The 20,156-nt window shown below is 37.8% G+C and overlaps 1 protein-coding gene across 1 annotated transcript; it reads left to right on the top strand.

Annotated features, from left to right (window-relative positions):
- The first annotated feature begins 269 nt into the window (after nt 1–269).
- On the top strand, nt 270–20,075 carry ATP6V0A2 (ATPase H+ transporting V0 subunit a2). The gene is made up of 20 exons (XM_082491481.1): nt 270–526; nt 1,899–1,977; nt 3,359–3,456; nt 4,322–4,459; nt 4,987–5,087; nt 5,847–5,973; nt 6,773–6,855; nt 7,263–7,356; nt 7,685–7,897; nt 8,508–8,658; nt 9,414–9,553; nt 10,546–10,703; nt 12,840–12,930; nt 13,787–13,905; nt 14,362–14,572; nt 15,122–15,241; nt 15,478–15,597; nt 16,765–16,882; nt 17,455–17,626; nt 18,871–20,075. The coding sequence occupies exons 1-20, from the start codon at nt 410–412 to the stop codon at nt 18,971–18,973; spliced, it is 2,553 nt and encodes an 850-aa protein (XP_082347607.1). The 5' UTR covers nt 270–409; the 3' UTR covers nt 18,974–20,075.
- Nucleotides 20,076–20,156: the final 81 nt, after the last annotated feature.

Genomic DNA, 20,156 nt, shown 5'->3' with positions numbered 1-20,156 from the left:
AACTCTTTGGCAACCTGTACCTGATCCGGGTTACACAGGGTACAGGGAACACTTACTACCAATTTTCTTCCGTTGATCAGCTGTGGTGTTCAGTTTGGGGTTTTCTTGTGGTTTGGATCTCACAATCCCGTTGGTAACGTACCTTCCCCTCCCCTCCCGTGGTCCGCCGTCAGTGCGCGGGCGCTCCCCGGAAGGGGCCGGGAGGGGGCGGGGCCCTCCGCCGCGCTTCGCCCTCGCCGCCGGTTGGCCGCCGCCACGGCCCCGCCCCCCGGAAGCAGCTGGCCGCGCTGCCGGCGGCGGGCTGGGGCGCTCCGCCATGGCTGCCGAACCGCGGGCTGCCGCCGCAGGACACCTCGCCGCGCCGCCTCGGCCTCCGCCTCGCTAAACTCCTCCGCTCCCTACCCCCGCCATGGGCTCGCTGTTCCGCGGAGAGCCGATGTGCCTGGCGCAGCTCTTCCTGCAGAGCGGCTCGGCCTACGAGTGCCTCAGCGAGGTGGGCGAGCGTGGCCTGGCCGAGTTCCGAGACGTGAGTAGCTGCGACCGGGCCCGGGCGGCTGACGGGGCTTTCTGGGAGAACGGGGGGGAGGTAGAAGGACCCCGAGGGGTCTCGGCGGGTGGGCGGTGCGGTAAAAGGCGAGCAGGGCAGGGTAGGGTAGTTGCCGTCGGGAAGGTGTAGGTTTCATTCCGATGGTGCGATGTAAAAGACTGCAAGAGCGCTCCTCTTCCTTCTTTCCCCGGCTCTGACTCGCAAATGTGCGGCTAATCTCTATATCGCATTTGCCTGCAAGCGAGGTAGGGCGATGGGAGGTCGGTGTGGAGCCCCAGCCTCCCGAGACTCTAGGGAGGGGTGTTTTGGGGATGACTGTATCCTACCTCTCTTAGTTTAAACGTAGGGGTTTTTTTTTGCAGTGGGATCCCGTGGGAGAGCCCATTACCCACCTGAAGGCACACTGACTTTAGGCTGAGTGTATGTGCTCAGCTCATAGATATGCCCACTCCATTGACAGATCGATAGAAAGAAACATCTTAGCTGTTCCGTAGGCTTATTTCTTCAACATCGCAGAATGCTGGTTTGTAAAACTTGTCTGTTTCTGGAGGAGCAATTAATCTTGGAGGAAACTACATGCCTGACTGACATAAAATTGGGTCGGATAATAATTAACCTTGTTTCTGCATTGCCTCATTGTAATTATATGATCTTTGCTTGATGACTGAGACTTTGGAATTTCTTCCAAGTATTCTTCAGAAATACAGGTAGGAAAATATTTGCAAGGAAAGCTGGGAGAACTTAAATTAATGGTTATTTAGTAAATATGGCAGGTAAGAAGAGACAGATCTGTAAGAATCTCTACATGGGTGTTACATTTAACATTTTGATGCCATTCCAAGTATCCAACGCACCATTTATTCCAGAAATAATGTATTAGTGGGTCTGAATTAAAAGCTGAATAAGTAGTCAGAGATACTGCATACTTGTAATATGGGGGTGTATGTAAAAAGATTATTTCAAAACTTAACATTTCAAATAGATTCTGTCGAAATCCATTGCAAAGATTTGCTTGTAGAAAGGTTTGTCTGTTAATTTGAAGTCATTAAGCAGTATTTTAAAATTCTAGACATAAGATTAGGAATGGTTTCTCCAGTAGATCTAGTTATTTTGTTATTTGAATAAAACTATCAAAAGGCACTGATAATTCTGCTTTAATAGAACCAATCTTGCTATTTGAAGACTTTTTAATCTTTTTAGGTTTTCATACCTTCTTAGCTGAAAAGCACTTTGCAGAAAGCACATAGAATACATGCAAAATTGTCTCTGTGAAGTCACAGAAATAGCAACCACCCCTATAAAAACACAGCTATTTTAAATACCTAATAAGCATTTTGTCCTTCTCCTTCAGCTTAACCCAAATGTAAGTGTATTTCAGAGAAAATTTGTGAATGAAGTAAAGAAGTGTGAAGAAATGGAAAGAATACTTGGTGAGCTTTGTTTTCTTGTCTGTGGCATTATTAAAGTTTACATTGCTAGAGTGGAACTACAGGGGAGCCTTCAGGTGCAGGGTTTTTTAATCTTCCCAGTCTTGTATGATCTGAATGCTGTAGAATCTTATAAAATTTTCATATCTAGGAAAAAATACGCATAGAACACTCATATGTAGAGTCTTTATGTAGATTTTTGGAGCTGGAGATGACTTTACTGTAGTACTGAATTGGGTCAGAGCATACAAATATACTCCTTAATTTGTTGTGACATGCTGCATCAGTTTTGAGTGCATCACAGAGTTGTTTATGTTAGAAGGGACGTTTTGAGATCACCTAGTCAACCTCCAGCTTGAGCAGGGGCAGCTACAGCAGGTTGTCCAGGATTTTGAATTATAGAGACTCCACAATCTCCCTGGGCAACCTTTTCCAGTGTTTTGTGACTGATTGCTGTTTCTTGGTTTTGTGAGCTATAAAATTTATTTAGACTACAACATGCATGTGCTAAATATCGGTTGGGGTTTTTCTAAGTTCAGGGGTGAGGGAGAGTTGCTAATGTGTTGCCGATAAATGGTTGAGACCATTTCAGTATTGACTGTTTAAAACTCTGCTAGGAAAATGGAAGCTTTACCCTGGATATTTCCCTGACTACAAGATAAACCCTGTTTTTTGTTTTATATAACTCAATATTATTGAACTTCCAGACACCCTCAAAAATATGTCAAGTTGTTAATAATTGTATTCACATGGTAGTTAATGAATAGAGAAGAGTATGCAGAGCATTACAACCAAGATGCAGATTTCTTCAGTGTATCCCGAGGAAAAGTTACCGCTAAAGGGTTCTTTTTCTTGGAATCTTGTCAGAGGCATGTGCTGGTCATGCCAAACCATCCCAGTGGCTATTTTGGCAGTCTCCCTGCCCAGTGTGAGTTGCATTTGTTGTCAAGGTTGCTTAAGCTGCCTTGTTTGAACACTTTTTATTCCAAACATGGGTCAATGAGCAGAACTTCAGTTTTTGGCAGATAACGTGATTAGCAGAAAGTGGTATCTTTGCAGCAGCAGAGTGATACTGTGAAATGTTAAAAGCTTCTTAAAAAGTACTTGTGGTTGGAAAATTTCAGTCAGAGGACTCTGAAGATAGCTTACTTCTGCAAGCTTCCAAGACAGAAATGTTCTGTGTATTTATTCCTAGCACTCCGTAAGCCCCTCTTTTTTGAAGACTAGTGTGTGTCTTGATGCTAAAATAAATGAATAAAAACTAGGGCCCGATGCTGCAGTGTGATCAGCACCATCAATAACAGCTGAAGATCAACTACGCAGCATTCTAGGAAGTTAAGGAAAAGCCATTTCCTTTCTGATTCTGTTTTTCTTCTCTCTCCAGGGTATTTAGTACAAGAAATTAAAAAGGCGGATATTCCACTCCCTGAAGGAGATGTTGCTCCTCCTGCCCCCTTGCTGAAACACACTTTAGAAATCCAGGTAACTGTTCCACACAACAGATGCCAAAAGTGTAGCTCTGGATCTTGGAACTTTAATTCAAACTTAATTACTTGCTATCGTATTACCTATGACTTAAATTATAAGGGTGTGGCCAGGGGAGTGGAAGCATTTGCTTTCTGTTTTGTCAATTGTTTTTCCTTTCTACCAGAGTTACTTCAAAGAGTGCCAGTGAGGACTTGATATTAACACAAAATTCCTGTGAAAGGGTCAAAGCTGACTCGTGGGGTTTGCAGTCATCTATTGTATTTTGATGGATTGGCATATTACACTGTTCCAGGCAAATTGTTATCTGTGGATGTAGTCCTTCAGTTTCATTTATTGCTTTGGGACTTACCTAATGCTTTGTTCATGCATCTAAGGTTCCCAGGGTGTGTGGGAGATTTATATGCCCAAGGCTCTGCAGGTTCCAGTGCTGGTTTGCATAGTGAAACATGGTGCTATTTTCTCTGAATGCTTTTTCTGATATTGCGTTAGAAATAGAAGCTTGTAAAATGCAGGTATAGTTTTGAATGACATTCTGTTCTGCTGTAATTCTATTAATAGAACAGATAAGTGTCTTGCATGCCATACTATCTGAAGTTCTAATTCCAAATCTGCGTTACTTAGCTTGGACACAAATAAGGGTCAGAACAGCAGACTTAACAGATGCCAGTGGAGGATCAAGTGTACTCAATACAAAGCAACCTTTGGCAGACTGAAGGATAAAACCTATGGAACTTAAGTTAATTAAACAATTGGGAAACTCCTATCGTTGCAGCAAATTAACATGTGCTTAAAATTCATCCTCCCCTGATTTGCAGAGCAGTATAACTGATTTTATGTCACTTTTTCCTCCATGTCTTAGGAACAGTTGCAGAAGCTGGAGACAGAATTGAGGGAAGTAACTAAAAACAAAGAAAAGTTGAGGAAAAACCTACTTGAACTGACAGAATACACATGCATGTTGGAGGTCACACAAAGATTTGTCAGGAGAACAACTGAGGTACTGCTTATGTTGTTTGATAAGTGTGTGTTGTGGTATTTTTGTTGTATGGTGTAGTTCTAGTTAAGTGCATGACTTGGTGTCGGGCTTTACAGCACTGTATGTTGTTCATTACTATTTGTGCTCAGTACTTAGAGAACCTGGCTGGCAACTTGTTGTGCTAGGCTGCGTTCATATACATGGCAAAATGCAGCCCTGAACTTAGAGGAGCTTTGTGATTTCTCTTTGGAATTGTCTGAATGCTGCTGCTGCCGCCAACTGAAAATGAAGGCGTATTTGTGTTATTGTATGCATAAACTGTGCTAAGAAACTTACCAGGTAATCTTTGCAACACTGGATATAATTGCTAAGAGCGGTGGACATGAGACCCCAAGATCTTTCTGTTGTCTGAATTGAACACAGGAAAGGGTTTTATATTTTTGTTGAAATAATTTACTTAATTAGCTTTTCTTCTTTAGAATAATAAATTAATGCAAATGTATTTTTCTTTTCTGAAAGCTTTGAATGATCTTTCTTTTATTTGCTAGTATGAATCCCGTTTACAGACAAATTATGAAGAATTTGCAACTGTGGAAAATGAGCAGTTGATGGATTACAACTGCATGCACAGACTGGGTGCCAAGCTGGGGTAGGTATGGTTCAGTCCACGTATGGCAGGTTGACAGTGTGGGCTGTTTCGAAACTGCTTGATGAGCTGCTGTAAATAATGGGCTGTTTTCTTAAAAGATGGAATGTAGTGTGACTAGTGATTTCAGATGAGCCAAACAGTTTTAGACAGGGTAGGAGTCTGGCCCAAATGCACCTTTGTAACAAAATTATCTGAAGAGGTAAGTAGGACAGCACCAAAAAAACTGTCACAAAACTTCCATCAAACCAAATAAGTGTGGTAAGGAAAGTCTTTAATGCTTTAAGTCAGTACTTTCTTTCAGTGTTCAAACTCCTTTTTTTTTTTTTTTTTTTTTTTGGGTAAACACACAGTGTTTTAATCATCTGGCAGTGGCAGTTGTAAATGTAACATTATTAATGGTATTGCGTACTTGCCTTTACAATAAGATATGGATACTGATTTCTACAACACCATTGTGAGAGGGTATCGTACCAAGAAAAAATTAGGAACCGTATTGTCACAGAAAGAAATTATGTCAAATATAATTCTAGTTGTGTGTTTGGGCCTTACAGTCTGTTTGTTTTTCAAATAGAAATTGAGTCTATTTTATATACCAGTTACTTCCTGTTTAGGCTGATGCTTCCTGTTCTAGAGATGGCAAATGTTAAATTGTTGTGACTATGTGATACTGAGTGATGATGTACTCTGAGTTTTTACTTTTTCTTGTGGACTTCAGCTTATTTTTCAAATTATTATTATTATTTTTTTTTTTTTCCATAGATTCATGTCTGGGTTAGTTCACAGAGCAAAAGTTGAAGCATTTGAAAAAATGCTGTGGAGAGTCTGTAAAGGCTTACATATTCTTACATATGCAGAGTTGGATGAGTGCCTGGAAGATCCAGACACAGTGAGTAAACATCGTAACGATCAGTTTATTTTGTTCTGTAGTTTTCATGAGACTTAGAAGAATTGCTGCTCAGGTATGCAGTGAATGTAAATGATTTCCCAGTGCCCTTGGAAGGAAAACTATTTTAAAGTATTAGAGCTTGTAAGGCTTTAAAAGTAGAGGTTTTGTTGCCACCTTAACTATAGGAGTGGCAATTAATTTGTCATGGTTCAGCTTGATGAGTGCAGAACTTTATTGTGGTATAGTAGTGACTTGATGATTGGCTACCTTGATCAAAATACGTGGCATAAATGGCTGCTTGGATATTTATTAACTAGGTCTGTACAGTGCATTACCTCTTAATAGTAAATTTATTTGTTCATTCAGTAGTTAAGCAAAAAAAGTCTGGACTACAGTTGGTCTTCTATGAAGTTTTTTGTTTGAACTTATAAAATTAATTTCTTGCAAATCATCAATTATGACTGCCTAATCTGTCACTTTTACTTCAATTCTAATTTGTATAATTTTATTTTTTTAAGACCTTTTTGTTACTAATAATTCTGAGATTGTAAAATATAATATTGCTTTTATTTTCCCTGAAAACTTTTTCTGTTTTTCTCTAATATTAAAAAAAAAAAGTTTGGCATGCTTGAATTTTATTTCTTGATCTTCACTAAAATAGTGGAAGATTAATGGCACTAACACAGCTTTTTCTCATTATTTAGATTTTTTTAGATTGTTATCTTGCTGTATAGCTATGTCACAGTGGAGTTGTTGGTTAAAAACAATCTTCTTCAACTTAACTTTTTTTATTTTTTAGGGCGAAACCACAAAATGGTTTGTTTTTTTAGTGTCCTATTGGGGTGAAAAAATTGGCCAGAAAGTTAAAAAGATTTGTGACTGGTAAGAAGTAAAACTAATATATATATATATATATAATTTCATTATACCTGGGTTATTTTGTTGTTAGTTTTTCCCCTTCTCCCTTTCCTGGTAAGTGTTGATTGTTAGGCAAGGTTTTTGAAGTTAAAGTTGTCGTGTCGCGTGCTTCTCCCTTCCCCTTCCCTCCCCTTCCCTCCCCCCCCCCCCCCGCCCATTGCATATTGCTTTATAACTATGTAATATACAGATAAATGTATGAGTCATTTTATCTGCAGTCCTTATTAAGTACAGGCAAAATACTGACTCTCTCAGTTGAATCTCTTCCATGGTTATTAAATGATGTGTTGCAGATTTGACTAGGGCATGGGGTTGGGCGATTTGTTTTGTTTTAGTTTGGTTAATTAACACAAACTTCTGTTTTTCTGTAGCTATCACTGTCATGTGTATCCCTATCCAAACAGCCTGGAGGAGCGGAAAGCAGTTGTTGAAGGACTAAATGTTCGTATTCAGGATCTTCATACTGTGAGTAGATAACAGTATGCCCTTTGCTGTAGTTATTGCACCATAAGAAATCGTTTGGTGAGTCACTGCATTAAATATATGAATATGTTTCTAAAATACATACAGCTTTGGATCTGAACAGAACTGTATGTCATGTCCCTGGTCTTGTGCTGCATGTATTTATTAAACTTGAAGGCACTTGGCATTAATTTCTGTCTTCAGCAGTGGTTAATGTGGCCTCCTACAAATGTGAACCAGCATTGGACAAATACCAAGTGCTCTCACTGTGGTTAACATAACCACTGGTACATTTTCAGTGAAATCTTTTTGGTTTTTATCTTGGACAAAGGTGCTGCATAAAACTGAAGATTACTTACGCCAAGTCTTGTGTAAAGCATCTGAATCCATCTATACATGGGTTATCCAAGTGAAGAAGATGAAAGCCATTTATCATGTACTCAACCTGTGCAGTTTTGATGTCACAAACAAATGTTTAATCGCTGAGGTTTGGTGTCCTGTGGCTGATCTGCAGAATTTGCGCCATGCCTTGGAGGAAGGTTCAGTAAGTCAGCTCAGTGCTCACTGGTGTTAAGACTTTTGCCTTGAACTAACTATACAGATAAGGAAAGAAAATAATCATTTAAAATAGCCTAAAACTAGGCACAGGCAGGTCTGGGGCTCTCTGAACTCATCTAAAACATTTTTGGGAGGGGGTGTGGGGGGTGTGTGTTTGTTCGTTTGTTTTTTTATTGAGTAAGAACTTCTGTGTTGGACCCAAGTCTGACTGGGCTAACAATGCTATTTGCAGTCAAGTAGAAGGTGCTGGTTCCCTTGTGTTAGTTGCATTGAGTGCAGCTCCATCTTTTTGTTTTACAAGAGGGAGTTTTTAGTAACAAATTTTTGGTTTATAATATTGACTGATGATTCTCATTTAGTATTTCATATAAAGTAAGAATTAGAACACTGTATATAATTAGTGTTTTTAGAGGAACAGATTAATGTATTTTTTTTCTTTTTTAAGAAGCACAAAGGGATAATTGTTAAACCTGGGGCTTAATTTAGGGAAGTTTTAAGATCAGTGAAACAGCTGATAGAGAAAGTCTTTTTACTTTGTTTAGATTAAATATCAACTGAGTTTTATATAAATGTATCTTCTTTCTGCCTGCAATTAGAGGAAGAGTGGAGCTACAATTTCTTCATTCATGAATACCATCCCAACAACACAACCTCCTCCAACTTTGATACGTACCAATAAATTCACCTCAGGGTTCCAAAACATTGTTGATGCTTACGGAGTTGGAAACTATGGGGAAGTTAATCCAGGTTGGTCCTTCTGAAATCTGAGCTGTGAGCTGTGCTATCATTACTGCTTGTCTTGTAATGTGTTTAAATACCTCGCTGAATTGGACACTGGGAAAGCCAAAATGATGACAACTGTACTGCTTATTAGTAGCTGTTTTAAAATTTCAGTAGCTCATAAAAGTAAAAACGATGCTTGAAGCAGTAAGATGGGATTTGATTGTGCTGACTTATTTTAGCATTAAAGATACTGATAATAGCTGTATGCTATTCTTTATATGCTTTACCTTGGAATAAGATAAGATATTTAGGGGGAAAAAGAAAACTTTGGTAATGGCTATTGATCTTACTGAGGTGTGGAGCTCCTTGAAAAAAATCCAGCTTGTTGTATAGCCTGGTTAAGTTTAATGTCCGTATGTATTTTTGCAGCTACCTTGTCTATGTCATACTGTACAGGAAAATGTATGTTACGGTACAGAGCCAAAATAGCCACAGAGGGAGAACAGTTTGTGTTTTATTTGCTAGGCTCATATTATTTCCCTCAGAATTGTCAGCTAATGCTCGGCTGCGGAGTTGTCATTGCATACATAAGCAAACTTTAAACTGAGTTAAATTTACAGTGTGGGTCAAAGGTCTGTTAGCAGTGGGTGAACCATCTCTCAAACTTAAAGCTGAAAATTGTTTGAGAGGTTAAAGTAGTTGAATTGCTTAGGCATAATTCAGATAGCAACGTCATCTATTGTGCTGTGTGCCTGAAATCTGTTACATTGTCGTTTCAGCTCTCTATACCATCATCACTTTTCCCTTCTTGTTTGCGGTTATGTTTGGAGACTTTGGGCATGGTCTACTTATGTTCATATTTGCACTTCTGACAATACTGTATGAAAACCACCCTAGATTAAAAAGATCACAAGATGAGGTAAAAGGAATTACAAGTAATTTACTCCCTATTCAGCAAAATAACTTCAATTGAATAGTTACTGTTTCTGAAAAGTACTATTTATTGCACATGTATTAGATATTTTTTTTCTTTGTTTCAGGGGTTTTTGTGTTTAAAGTTACCATATTGCTCGAGATTAGTGTGATAATCTTAAACTATTCACTATTTTTGAAAGGGCAGAAATAATCAAGTTGGAATGAAAGACTGACAAAAATTAGTTGGTACTGTTGGGCTTGTCTTTCCTGCTGCTAGGGCTTCTTAGTGATGTGTGTCTTTTACAGAATGTGCTTACAGTGATTAGTGTGAGGAGAAAATGATTTTTCAAATTCCAGCTTCCTTTATTGTTTCTGAAAAGGAGTTGTAGTTTGAAATTTATTAAGCTTAACGTTAACTAATTTTTTAATGATTTGAGGTTGGAATATGGGTACCAGTGCATCTCTCATTAGAATTATGTTTAATTAAGAATGTCTGCAAACGATTTAACTTCTTGAGAACTAGTCCCAGGAAGGAAACGTGATTTAAAATGACTGTTCGTTAGTGTAACAATGCCAGTGAGAAAAGTCTCAGTTTGTGTCATGGGAGCTTGTATGGGCACTTCAAATCTCTGCATTCAATTTAAACCACAAACGTCTTTCAGAATATGCTTCTTGCTGCTAGCTCTATTTCCTAATGCATATAAACTTGTGCATATAAATCACGTGCCAGAAAGCTGTGGATGTGGGGAGATGAACTGTACCCATTTGGTGATTGCCATTTGTAAATTGCATATTTACCTGCTTAAAACAAAATTCTCTGTGTTACATCTTGGTTGGCTGTAGATTTCTTCATATTCCTTAATGACTATTCACAAGAAATTTTAGTTTTTAGAAGTCTTGGTATGGCCAAAAATGTGTTTCTCTTAGAAACATGTAGATAATGATTGTTCACATTGCAGACAATGATCTCTTTTGTCTTTTTTCCAATACTTACAGATAATGAAAATGTTATTTGAAGGCCGATATGTTATTTTATTAATGGGTCTGTTTTCTGTATACACTGGATTGATCTATAATGACTGCTTTTCGAAGTCATTAAATATATTTGGTTCTGGATGGAATGTTTCAGCAATGTTTGAACAGAAGGTTTGGAGGTGAGCAGCATGCCTCTGTTTGCTATACCATTAAAACAAAAATATACTTCCTGCAACAGTTTAACCCTTTTGGTCACCCATTTTAACTGTCCTTAATAATTATTGAGAGGAGTAAGTAAATGCAGTGACGTCTAGCAAAATCATAGAATCATAGAATAGTTTGGGTTGGAAGAGATCTTTAAAGGTCATCTAGTCCAGCCCCCCTGCAATGAGCAGAGTCCCTCTGGATGACATCCTGTCCCTCAGGCATGTCAACTGCACCACTCAGCTTGGTGTCATCTGCAAACTTGCTGAGGGTGCACTCGATCCCACTGTCTATGCTACTGATGAAGATACTGAACAGTACTGGTCCTGGTACAGATGCCTCAGGGATGCTACTTGTCACCAATCTCCATCTGGACATTGAGGCATTGACCGCTACCCTCTGGATGTGACCACCCAACCAATTCCTCATCCACTGAACAGTCCACCCATCAAATCCTTACCTCTCCGATTTAGAGAGAAGGATGTTGTGAGGGATCTTGTCAAAGGCCATACAGAAGTCCAGATAGATGACCCATAGCTTTTCCCTTGTCCACTGATGTAGTCACTCCATCATAGAAGACCACTAGGTTGGTCAGGGAGTTGTTGTTAGATCTAATTGTTAAGGTGGTAAGTGCTGGTGTGCTAAGGGCTAAGTGATACATCTATGCTTAAAATAATAATAATAAAAAAGGCTGTAATAGTTATTTAAAACAAAAAAATAAAATTGCTTATTATATTAAATTGGGAAATGCACAAAGAACATAATTTCTTGCAAAACCACTCTTAGAATTTGATTATATTTAATTCAGTCAGCGTATCAGGTTAATCTCTTATTTATCAGTGGTGCTTTACTACATTTACATGTCCTCAATTACATAGAACATTTTCTAGAATATTAGCATTTGGTATAGATGACAATCAGTATTCTCCTGGAACAAATTCTGTTGCAATACCATAATGCTCTATGCTAGCTGATAACTTTTAGTGATTAAAAACTGCATCTGGCATAGTAGCCTTTTATTGGTAGTAAGAACTTGCACCTAATTTTATGAGGTGATATTTCTAGGGTTTATTCAGTCTCTAAACCTTTTTAGGTGTGTTTTGTATTTTTTTTTTTTTTTTGTGGTCTCACAAATGTGTTCTTAGGAATGGCTGGAGACGTCAGTAATATTGTAAAATCCTAACAGAAGGTACTTGGACATTGTCTTGTATTCTTTTTATTCATAAAAAGCGCACTGCCTCCTGTGTTATGGTTTGTCTTTATGCTAATGGTTTTAATTTGTCTCCAATTACTATGTTTTTCGGGAGAGGTTTCTGAATATATATATCAGATTTTGAGAGGAATAGAAAACACAGGGCTAGTTTTGGAGAAATTTGTCCTAGGTCATGCTTCTAGAATGAATAGCCAAGCAGCATTAGCATCTACTGTAAAGAAATTAAAAATTAATTAAATGAAATAAATTAATTACCTAGCAATCATTAGTCCTTGCACAGCTTTTCTTGATAGCCTGCTTTTTTCTTTTTTTTACTGTGTGAATTGTCAAACCTGCTTCTTCACAAAGTGGGGTAACCTCATTGTTTCGAGGTGTCATGGCCCTTTGGTATTTAAATGTTCACAGCTTGCATCTTGTTTTGCCTCAAAAACAGGAAGTGGCTTGAAATAGTTGAGACAAAACCACTGACTGGTTAAAATGTGAACAGGTTGTGAATGCTGTGTTAATTAAAAACTATATGAAGTTAGAGTGGAAAATCATGCAGATTCAAAGTGAAAAAAAAATCCTATTATTCTTTAGTGTTTGTTAGTGCATTTTACATAAAAGCAAATTGTGAGCTTTCTAGGGGAATGAAGAATAAAATACACAAACTTTTATTTCAAAGACAGTTGGTGCGAACTAAGACCAGATTGTGAGGTTTCCAGAGATTTTTTTTTCTATTGTTTTTATTAGTCAGGCCCTTTGCGCTTAGAAATCCATTTATTCTTTTAAAATCTAACAGTGGGTGAGCTAGTCATATAAAGGAAAGCAGGAGCAGTGTCCTGCAGAACTGAAAGTATTTGTTGTGTCACTATGTTTAAACAATGTCAGATCAGACTATGTTTTTCTTTCTCTGCAGTCTTCAGGATCTGAAGTCTAATCAATTTTTAACACTGGATCCAAATGTTACTGGTGTATACAATGGAGCTTATCCCTTTGGAATTGATCCGGTTAGTTTTATTCTTTTAAATTATTCATTTGTGAGGTGACCAGTCATTTGTAAATTAGATTTTGGTATGTGTTAGTGTTGTGCTTTAACCCCATCTGGCAACTAGAATCACACAGCTGCTCGCTCATCCCCACCAATTTTGATGAGGGAGAGAAATGGAAAAGTAAAAGTGGGGAGAAAAAAAAAAAAGCAAGCTGTGCATGCAAGCAAAGCAAGGAGTTCATTCACTTCTTCCCATGGGCAGGCAGGTGTTCAGCCGTCTCCAGGAAAGCAGGGCTCCATCACACATAATGGTTACTTAGGAAGACAAACATCATCACTCTGAACATCTCCCTCTTCCTCCTTCTTCCCCCAGTTTTATATACAGAGCATGATGTCATATGGCATGGAGTATTTCTTTGGTCAGTTAAGATCAGCTGTCCTGGCTGTGTCTCCTCCCAGCTTCTTGTGCCACCCCATCCTACTTGCTGGTGGGGCGGAATGAGGAGCAGAAAAGGTCTTGAGAGCTTAGCAACAACTGAAAGCACCAGAGCGCTGACACAGTATTCCCATCCCAAATCCAAAACATAGCGCTGTACCAGCTGCTAGTAAAAAAGTTAACTCTATCCCAACTGAAACCATAACAGTTAGGAAAATTAATCTTACCATGGAAAAAATACATTTCTGCTTGCATTCTCTATTCAAAAAGAGCTTTTCCTTTAGTGAGTCAAAGGAAGACTTAATTATATCCATGAAACTTACATTTCAGTTGTGAACCTTGTTTGAGGTAGAATATTGGTCTCCAGTAGAGAAAGGATGCTGTTTCATTCCTTCTGTTAGACTGTTCTTTAATGCTGGTTTTATCTTCTCTTCTTCAGATATGGAATTTGGCAAGCAACCGTCTCAGTTTTTTAAATTCTTTCAAAATGAAAATGTCTGTGATTTTTGGAGTGACTCACATGACGTTTGGAGTTGTATTGGGGGTATTTAACCACTTGTAAGTAAAAGAAGTTAAGATAATAGTAACATTATAGTTTTTGTCAAGTTGTGAATTATAACAGTTAATCCGATAAGAGAAACTAACAATTTTTTAAAAAACAGAACAACAGTAATTGTGAAAACTGTTCTTAAAAAAAGATAGTAACAGAGAGGTCTTCCTTCACGTAAATAAGATGGTGGATCTGTATTATGTCAAAAAATCTGAAGGCATCAATTGATACAAGATTTTACTTCACTTGTTGCTAAATAGAGATACGTGCCTCTTGTGGTCTTGGTTTCTGCTGACATACCTGGTTAAAATTTCACTGAGTATGAAGAAATCTGTTCTGGATTGTAATTTCAGTCTTGCTGTTAAAAGTGCTGGGTACTACTCTGTTTTATTGAAATTATGGTTGGGCCATGTATTTATCTTGATCTTTCTGTGTAAAACTTATTTTTCGTTTGCCTCTTCCAGGCATTTCAAGAAGAAGTATAATATTTATTTGGTTTTTCTTCCTGAACTTTTATTCATGATGTGCATCTTTGGCTACCTTGTGTTTATGATCTTCTTCAAATGGCTAGCGTACTCTGCAGAGGACTCCACATCTGCTCCTAGTATTCTGATTCAATTTATTAACATGTTCCTGTTTCCTGGTGGTGAAGCAGAGGTCTTCTACACCGGACAGGTTAGTAGTGTTCTTACAAGCCTCTGAAGATCCTGTTGTTCCCCATGCAGATAACACTTTACCAGTTGTGAAAGGCTGATGTCTGAGTGTTCCCCAAGGGAGGGGAATGTATCAGACTCAGTGGAATTGAATAAACTTTATTATTAAATAGCGTATTTACTCTTTAATTGGTTGTAAGATTTTATGTAGTGACTTGTTGAAAATACCTGTTTCTAGAACAAAACATCCTAGGTTAAAATTAAGGCTAGAGAATGGAGTCTTATGTTTGCAATTTTGATGATTTTCTATGTGCTGTAAATAATCTTACAAAACTGAGTATCAGTACTGCCTTAATCTAGAACCCAGTCCTGGAGATGCTGGGTATCTGTAACTCAATTTAAGGGCCTGATTAAGTAAAATGTATATGTTCAATTTGGAGTACGTGCCCAGTGAAATCAGTGGTACTTTTTCTATGCTTAAACAGGCCTTTAAAGGAAAATGGGAAGGCTTTTCCTGCTTTGGATTTTGTGATCTAATCTAGTTTTCTTTCTTTCTTTCCCTCCCTACCAGGTTGCTCTACAGAGATTTTTACTTAGTATTGCTTTTCTTTCTGTTCCTGTAATGCTTTTTGGTAAACCACTTTATTTATATTGGTTGCACAGTGGAGGCCGAGGCATCAGAATGTACAGGGTAAGTATTGAGAGACACTTACACATTTCTTCAGTAGCGAAGAATTCAGCTGCTCTTGTATTGCATATAATGTCCTTACTAGCTATTTCTACTTAACTTGGAAAGTTTTTGACTGTATGATAGTACTTTGTCCCTCTAGCTCTCTTTTTGCCTTTGCCTGCGACTACTTTAAATAAATTTAAAAAATGACACTGGCAGTCCTCTGAACAAAGACACATTGCATTTCCATTTTGCAGAGTGGCTACAAGCTAATTCGAAAAGAAAGTGAAGAAGAACTTTCTCTGCTGAGATCTCATGATTTGGAAGAAGGAAGCAGTCATTCAGACAGTGGGCACAGAGAGGGGGATAGAGAGGAGGTAATGTTGTTATTTAACTTCTAGTTTGTATGTCCTTAAATGCAAATTAGAAGTGGAAAATCAAGAAGATAACCCATACTCTGAGTTCCTGGAAGTTTTTAAGAAAATCAGCCGAGCCTTTACAAAGACCTTCATGCCTGAATGCAATTTACTTATTTTTATTTGTTACTATTTTATCATTATTTCTTGGTATATTCAGATTGCTACAGTAAACCACAGTCTCTCTGTAGTGGAGAACAGGAAGAGTGCTTTATTTGCGTCTAAGACTATAGTTTTTCTTAAATTGAAGAGTGGGATAAAAATCTTGGTATTTGTGTGGTTTTATGGTTCTTAAAATTAAGGCAAGAGGATGACTGCCCAGCTTCCTGTTAATTAATCTTGGCTTTTCATCTAGACAAAAGTCTTTTTATGTCTGCAAATTACATCTTGTGATGAGGATTATTGCTAATGGGGGTTGGGAGACATGGGCTGCATTCCTAGTCCACAGCTATTGCCGCTGCTTAGTTTGGCTAACTTTTTAAATGTCTTGACTGATTCCACTGATTTCATGTGAATTGAAAGACAAAAAATTGCTTCAGTTTCGCATGTGCAGACTATGTATAGTACGTGCTTCACTGGGGTAGTAGATTCTTGCTTCTTATGTATAGAAAATGCAAGAATTGTTTGCTTAAATAAAAATCTGTCATGCGAAGTAAATGTTTAAACTTACTGTAAGATTGGCCTTGGAACTCTTTGTTAGCAACAAGTATGTATATTTAGAGTTTACAGTATTAACATAGTTAATCACTAGCATTACTAATAATTAATCCTGGTTTTAAAGATGCAATAATTGACACTGAACTTATGACATCAATAGAATGGGAACTAGAACCATGACTGGTTTTACTACTTAGTTTTCAAATATTAGATCATATTACTTGTGGGAAAAAAAAAAAAAATTGTATTCACTTCTATCTATCAAAAAAGTAATTGGGGAAACTAATGGAAAACTGTAGCATCTGGTTTTTTTTTTTAATGTCGTCTCTGTAATAAAAATGTTAAACATAGCAGCTGTTTTTACTTGATATGAAATCAATGTATTACCCTTTAATGGACTGTTTCTTCCATGTATATTAAGATTTGCAGATGAATATTTTTGTTCTCTCATAATGTATTTTTATATTTCAGCTTAATTTTGCAGATGTCTTTATGAATCAAGCAATTCATACCATTGAATACTGTCTAGGATGTATTTCTAATACAGCCTCATATCTGAGACTCTGGGCATTAAGTCTTGCTCATGCGCGTAAGTGGGGAGTTTTTTGTGTTTTTTTTTTTTCCATGTGTCTTGATTTTTTTAATGCTCATTAGAGGGGAGCTGGCCTATTGAAGGGACACTACTGAGAAATTATCTTTCTCTTAATTTAAAAAAATTCCCTTCTTTAAGTAATCATGATCTATGGAAAGCCCTCAAACTAAAATTGTGACTTTATTGTTTGGAACCAAGTAATTTTCTTCATTGATTGCTCTGTGTTGTAAAGGGGCCCATTGTCTGAGCGCGGTGTTACCTCACATAATAGTGTATCAGCAGTCGCAGTACCATTTCCTATTTTCCATTGACTGACCAGTTTGGAAGGTATTTAGGCTTTTGCTAATGGTGTCAGTGTTAAATGTTGCCATCAGCAGATGTTTTTTTGAAACTGAGCTGTACCTTGAAGTGTTTTGGGGGAGAGAGGGAGGCAACTAACTGGGGCGGGGGGTTGCCATGTGCAGCAGATCCTGTAATATTGTTTAAACTAGAACACTGGTCAGTTAGAGTAGCTTTCTGCGTGAATGTATGCAGTATCAACATTAATTATGAAAACTTTTTTTTAATAGAGTTATCAGAAGTTCTATGGCAAATGGTGATGAGAGTGGGTCTTCGTGTGGATACAACATATGGTGTCTTACTGCTAGTCCCTGTTCTCGCCTTTTTTGCTGTGCTAACGGTTTTTATTCTTTTGGTCATGGAGGGTCTTTCTGCTTTTCTACATGCTATACGACTTCACTGGTAAGTTCATTTTTCTTTATACTGCTTTAACGTATACTGGCTTGTTTAAGAGGAATTTTTGTGTCAAAATATTAGGTGCCTTATTAAGAGAAAAGTGTAAAATTCAACAGCCTCATGCTGCTGTAATAGACTTATTTAATCATATTAAATGCATGGCTTGTTAGTTGAATACGATTGTTCATCTGCAATATTATTAGTAAATTCAAATATTATATTGGCTTATGATGCATATTAACTTCGACCACATTCAGAGTTTATTTTAGTGCAAACTATGAGTACATTTGATTTATAATATTGCAGCTTTTCACACTGTAGATGATTAGTGATGTGGATAAGTATTTTTAATTTCAGTCTGATTATATTACTGAATGGTTTCAGTCTATTTTATTTATTTGGTTCAACATAAGTTATTCCTATTAGTGAGCAAAACTTCTGCTAAAGTGGGGCTGCCAACCCTTAAGTATTTTAATCCTTTCTTAATATCACAAGCTTTGCACACTGGAGTGGATTCAGAAAATATTTAGTTTGAAACCTGATTAAATTTACAGCATAAGAAAGGTAGACATATATAAACACATGAAGCAGAGCTATATGCATTAGAGTATGGTCTTCATGATACTGTACATTTGCAAAACAATTAACTGCAACTAACCTGAGAACAAATTAGTAAGACAGAAGTGAGAAATGAGCCATTACAGCACAATGTGAAGTGTGTTTGGGTCTGAGAAATGTGAAGTGTGTTTGGGTCTGAGAAATGTGAAGTGTGTTTGGGTCTGAGAAATGTGAAGTGTGTTTGGGTCTGAGAAATGTGAAGTGTGTTTGGGTCTGAGAAATGTGAAGTGTGTTTGGGTCTGAGAAATGTGAAGTGTGTTTGGGTCTGAGAAATGTGAAGTGTGTTTGGGTCTGAGAAATGTGAAGTGTGTTTGGGTCTGAGAAATGTGAAGTGTGTTTGGGTCTGAGAAATGTGAAGTGTGTTTGGGTCTGAGAAATGTGAAGTGTGTTTGGGTCTGAGAAATGTGAAGTGTGTTTGGGTCTGAGAAATGTGAAGTGTGTTTGGGTCTGAGAAATGTGAAGTGTGTTTGGGTCTGTGACAGGAAGGTTAAATAGCTGCACAGAAGGCATAAGTGAGAGGATTAGGATTGGTGTTGTTCAGCCTCTTGTGTTGCACTGTTCTATCCCTTGACAACCGGTCATTTTGGATTAATATATAGCTTCTGTTTGGTTTTCTTTTTGTCTCGTTTCAGGGTGGAATTTCAGAACAAATTCTACTCTGGTGGAGGATACAAGTTTACGCCTTTCTCTTTCAAGCACATTTCTTTACATTTCAATAAAGATGATACGGCATAGTTTGGTTGCTGTCAGCAGAAATGTTTGGAATTGTCTGCAAATAATCATGTGATTGGATCTCACCTATGAGTGGTTTCTTGTAGGACAAAGTGTTTTTCACTGATTGCCTTATAATGCAGCCAAATAATTCTGTAATATATACCTCCCATTGAAATACATAGCAGACCTGGAGCATCTTGTAAAGTATATAGATAGAAAATGTACATTTTTCTTGATAAACTAATGTAAATTAATTTTATTCTTAAAAAAAAAAGTTATTACTCCTTGTCCTAAAACCAGTGGTGTTTTTTGTTGTTGTTGTTGAAGCTGTTTATTTCCTTGAATGATTACTTTTAAGTTATCTGAGAGACTTTTCATCATATTAAACATTCATTACTAATCACATACTCAAGCAAGCTACCATCTCATGCACTTTGGGAACAATTCAGCAATGCAACAGAAGCAATGTATCTTTTCAGTGTCTATTCCAGAAGGATTATGAAATGTAAATTTATACGTAGCAACGCAACCTCCTCTTTTTTGGCCATATTTAAAATTGCACCGAAAAATGTTAACTGTTTATTCTGAGTTCTGCCCAGAATTATTACTTTAACCTTTCAGAAGCCCCAGGGCTATTTAATGTTATGGAATAAGGCAGAATTAGAAGTGGAGAGGGAAAGTATTAGCCGACTTCTTTCCCTGTGGTGAGGTGGGGAGGAGCTTTTGCAAAGCCGGTGGTGTGTGGCCTCTCGCTGCCTGAGGCCTCCATGGGTGAAACTCTCGGAAAAGGTGTTACACTGTCTGGGGGAGGACTCAAATAAAAAAATAGACATTTTTATCCCGGGTTCTGTTTTTACAGTGTAACTTTTCCCCGGAGAATGAAGAATTCGCCTCGATTGACATTCACATTTGGCTATAAGGGTGTACATACAGTGTTACCTGATGTTGTTAAACCAAAGTTTATATTGAATAAGTGGAAAGGGGTCGTTTTGTGTTATTTTTTGTGTCGGTGTGAAAATGGGGATATTGCCGTAATGTTTTAACATCTGTGCCATAAGAAGAGCATAAGTTCAATTTTTGCGTTCCTTTCATACTAATTATGAATAAAACCTCGTTTGCGCTGCTCGGAGCTGGCCCTTATGTTTGTACCTACCCCCTCACAGCGCCGGAGGGGGACGGGCGGGCCGCCCTCCCCGCCGACGGC

The sequence above is a fragment of the Vanellus vanellus genome, assembly GCF_965231255.1.
Source record: "Vanellus vanellus genome assembly, chromosome: 16".
Classification (NCBI taxonomy): Eukaryota; Metazoa; Chordata; class Aves; order Charadriiformes; family Charadriidae; genus Vanellus; species Vanellus vanellus.
The sequence above is the reverse complement of the archived record's forward strand: the minus strand, read 5'-3'. Positions and strand labels throughout refer to the sequence as shown.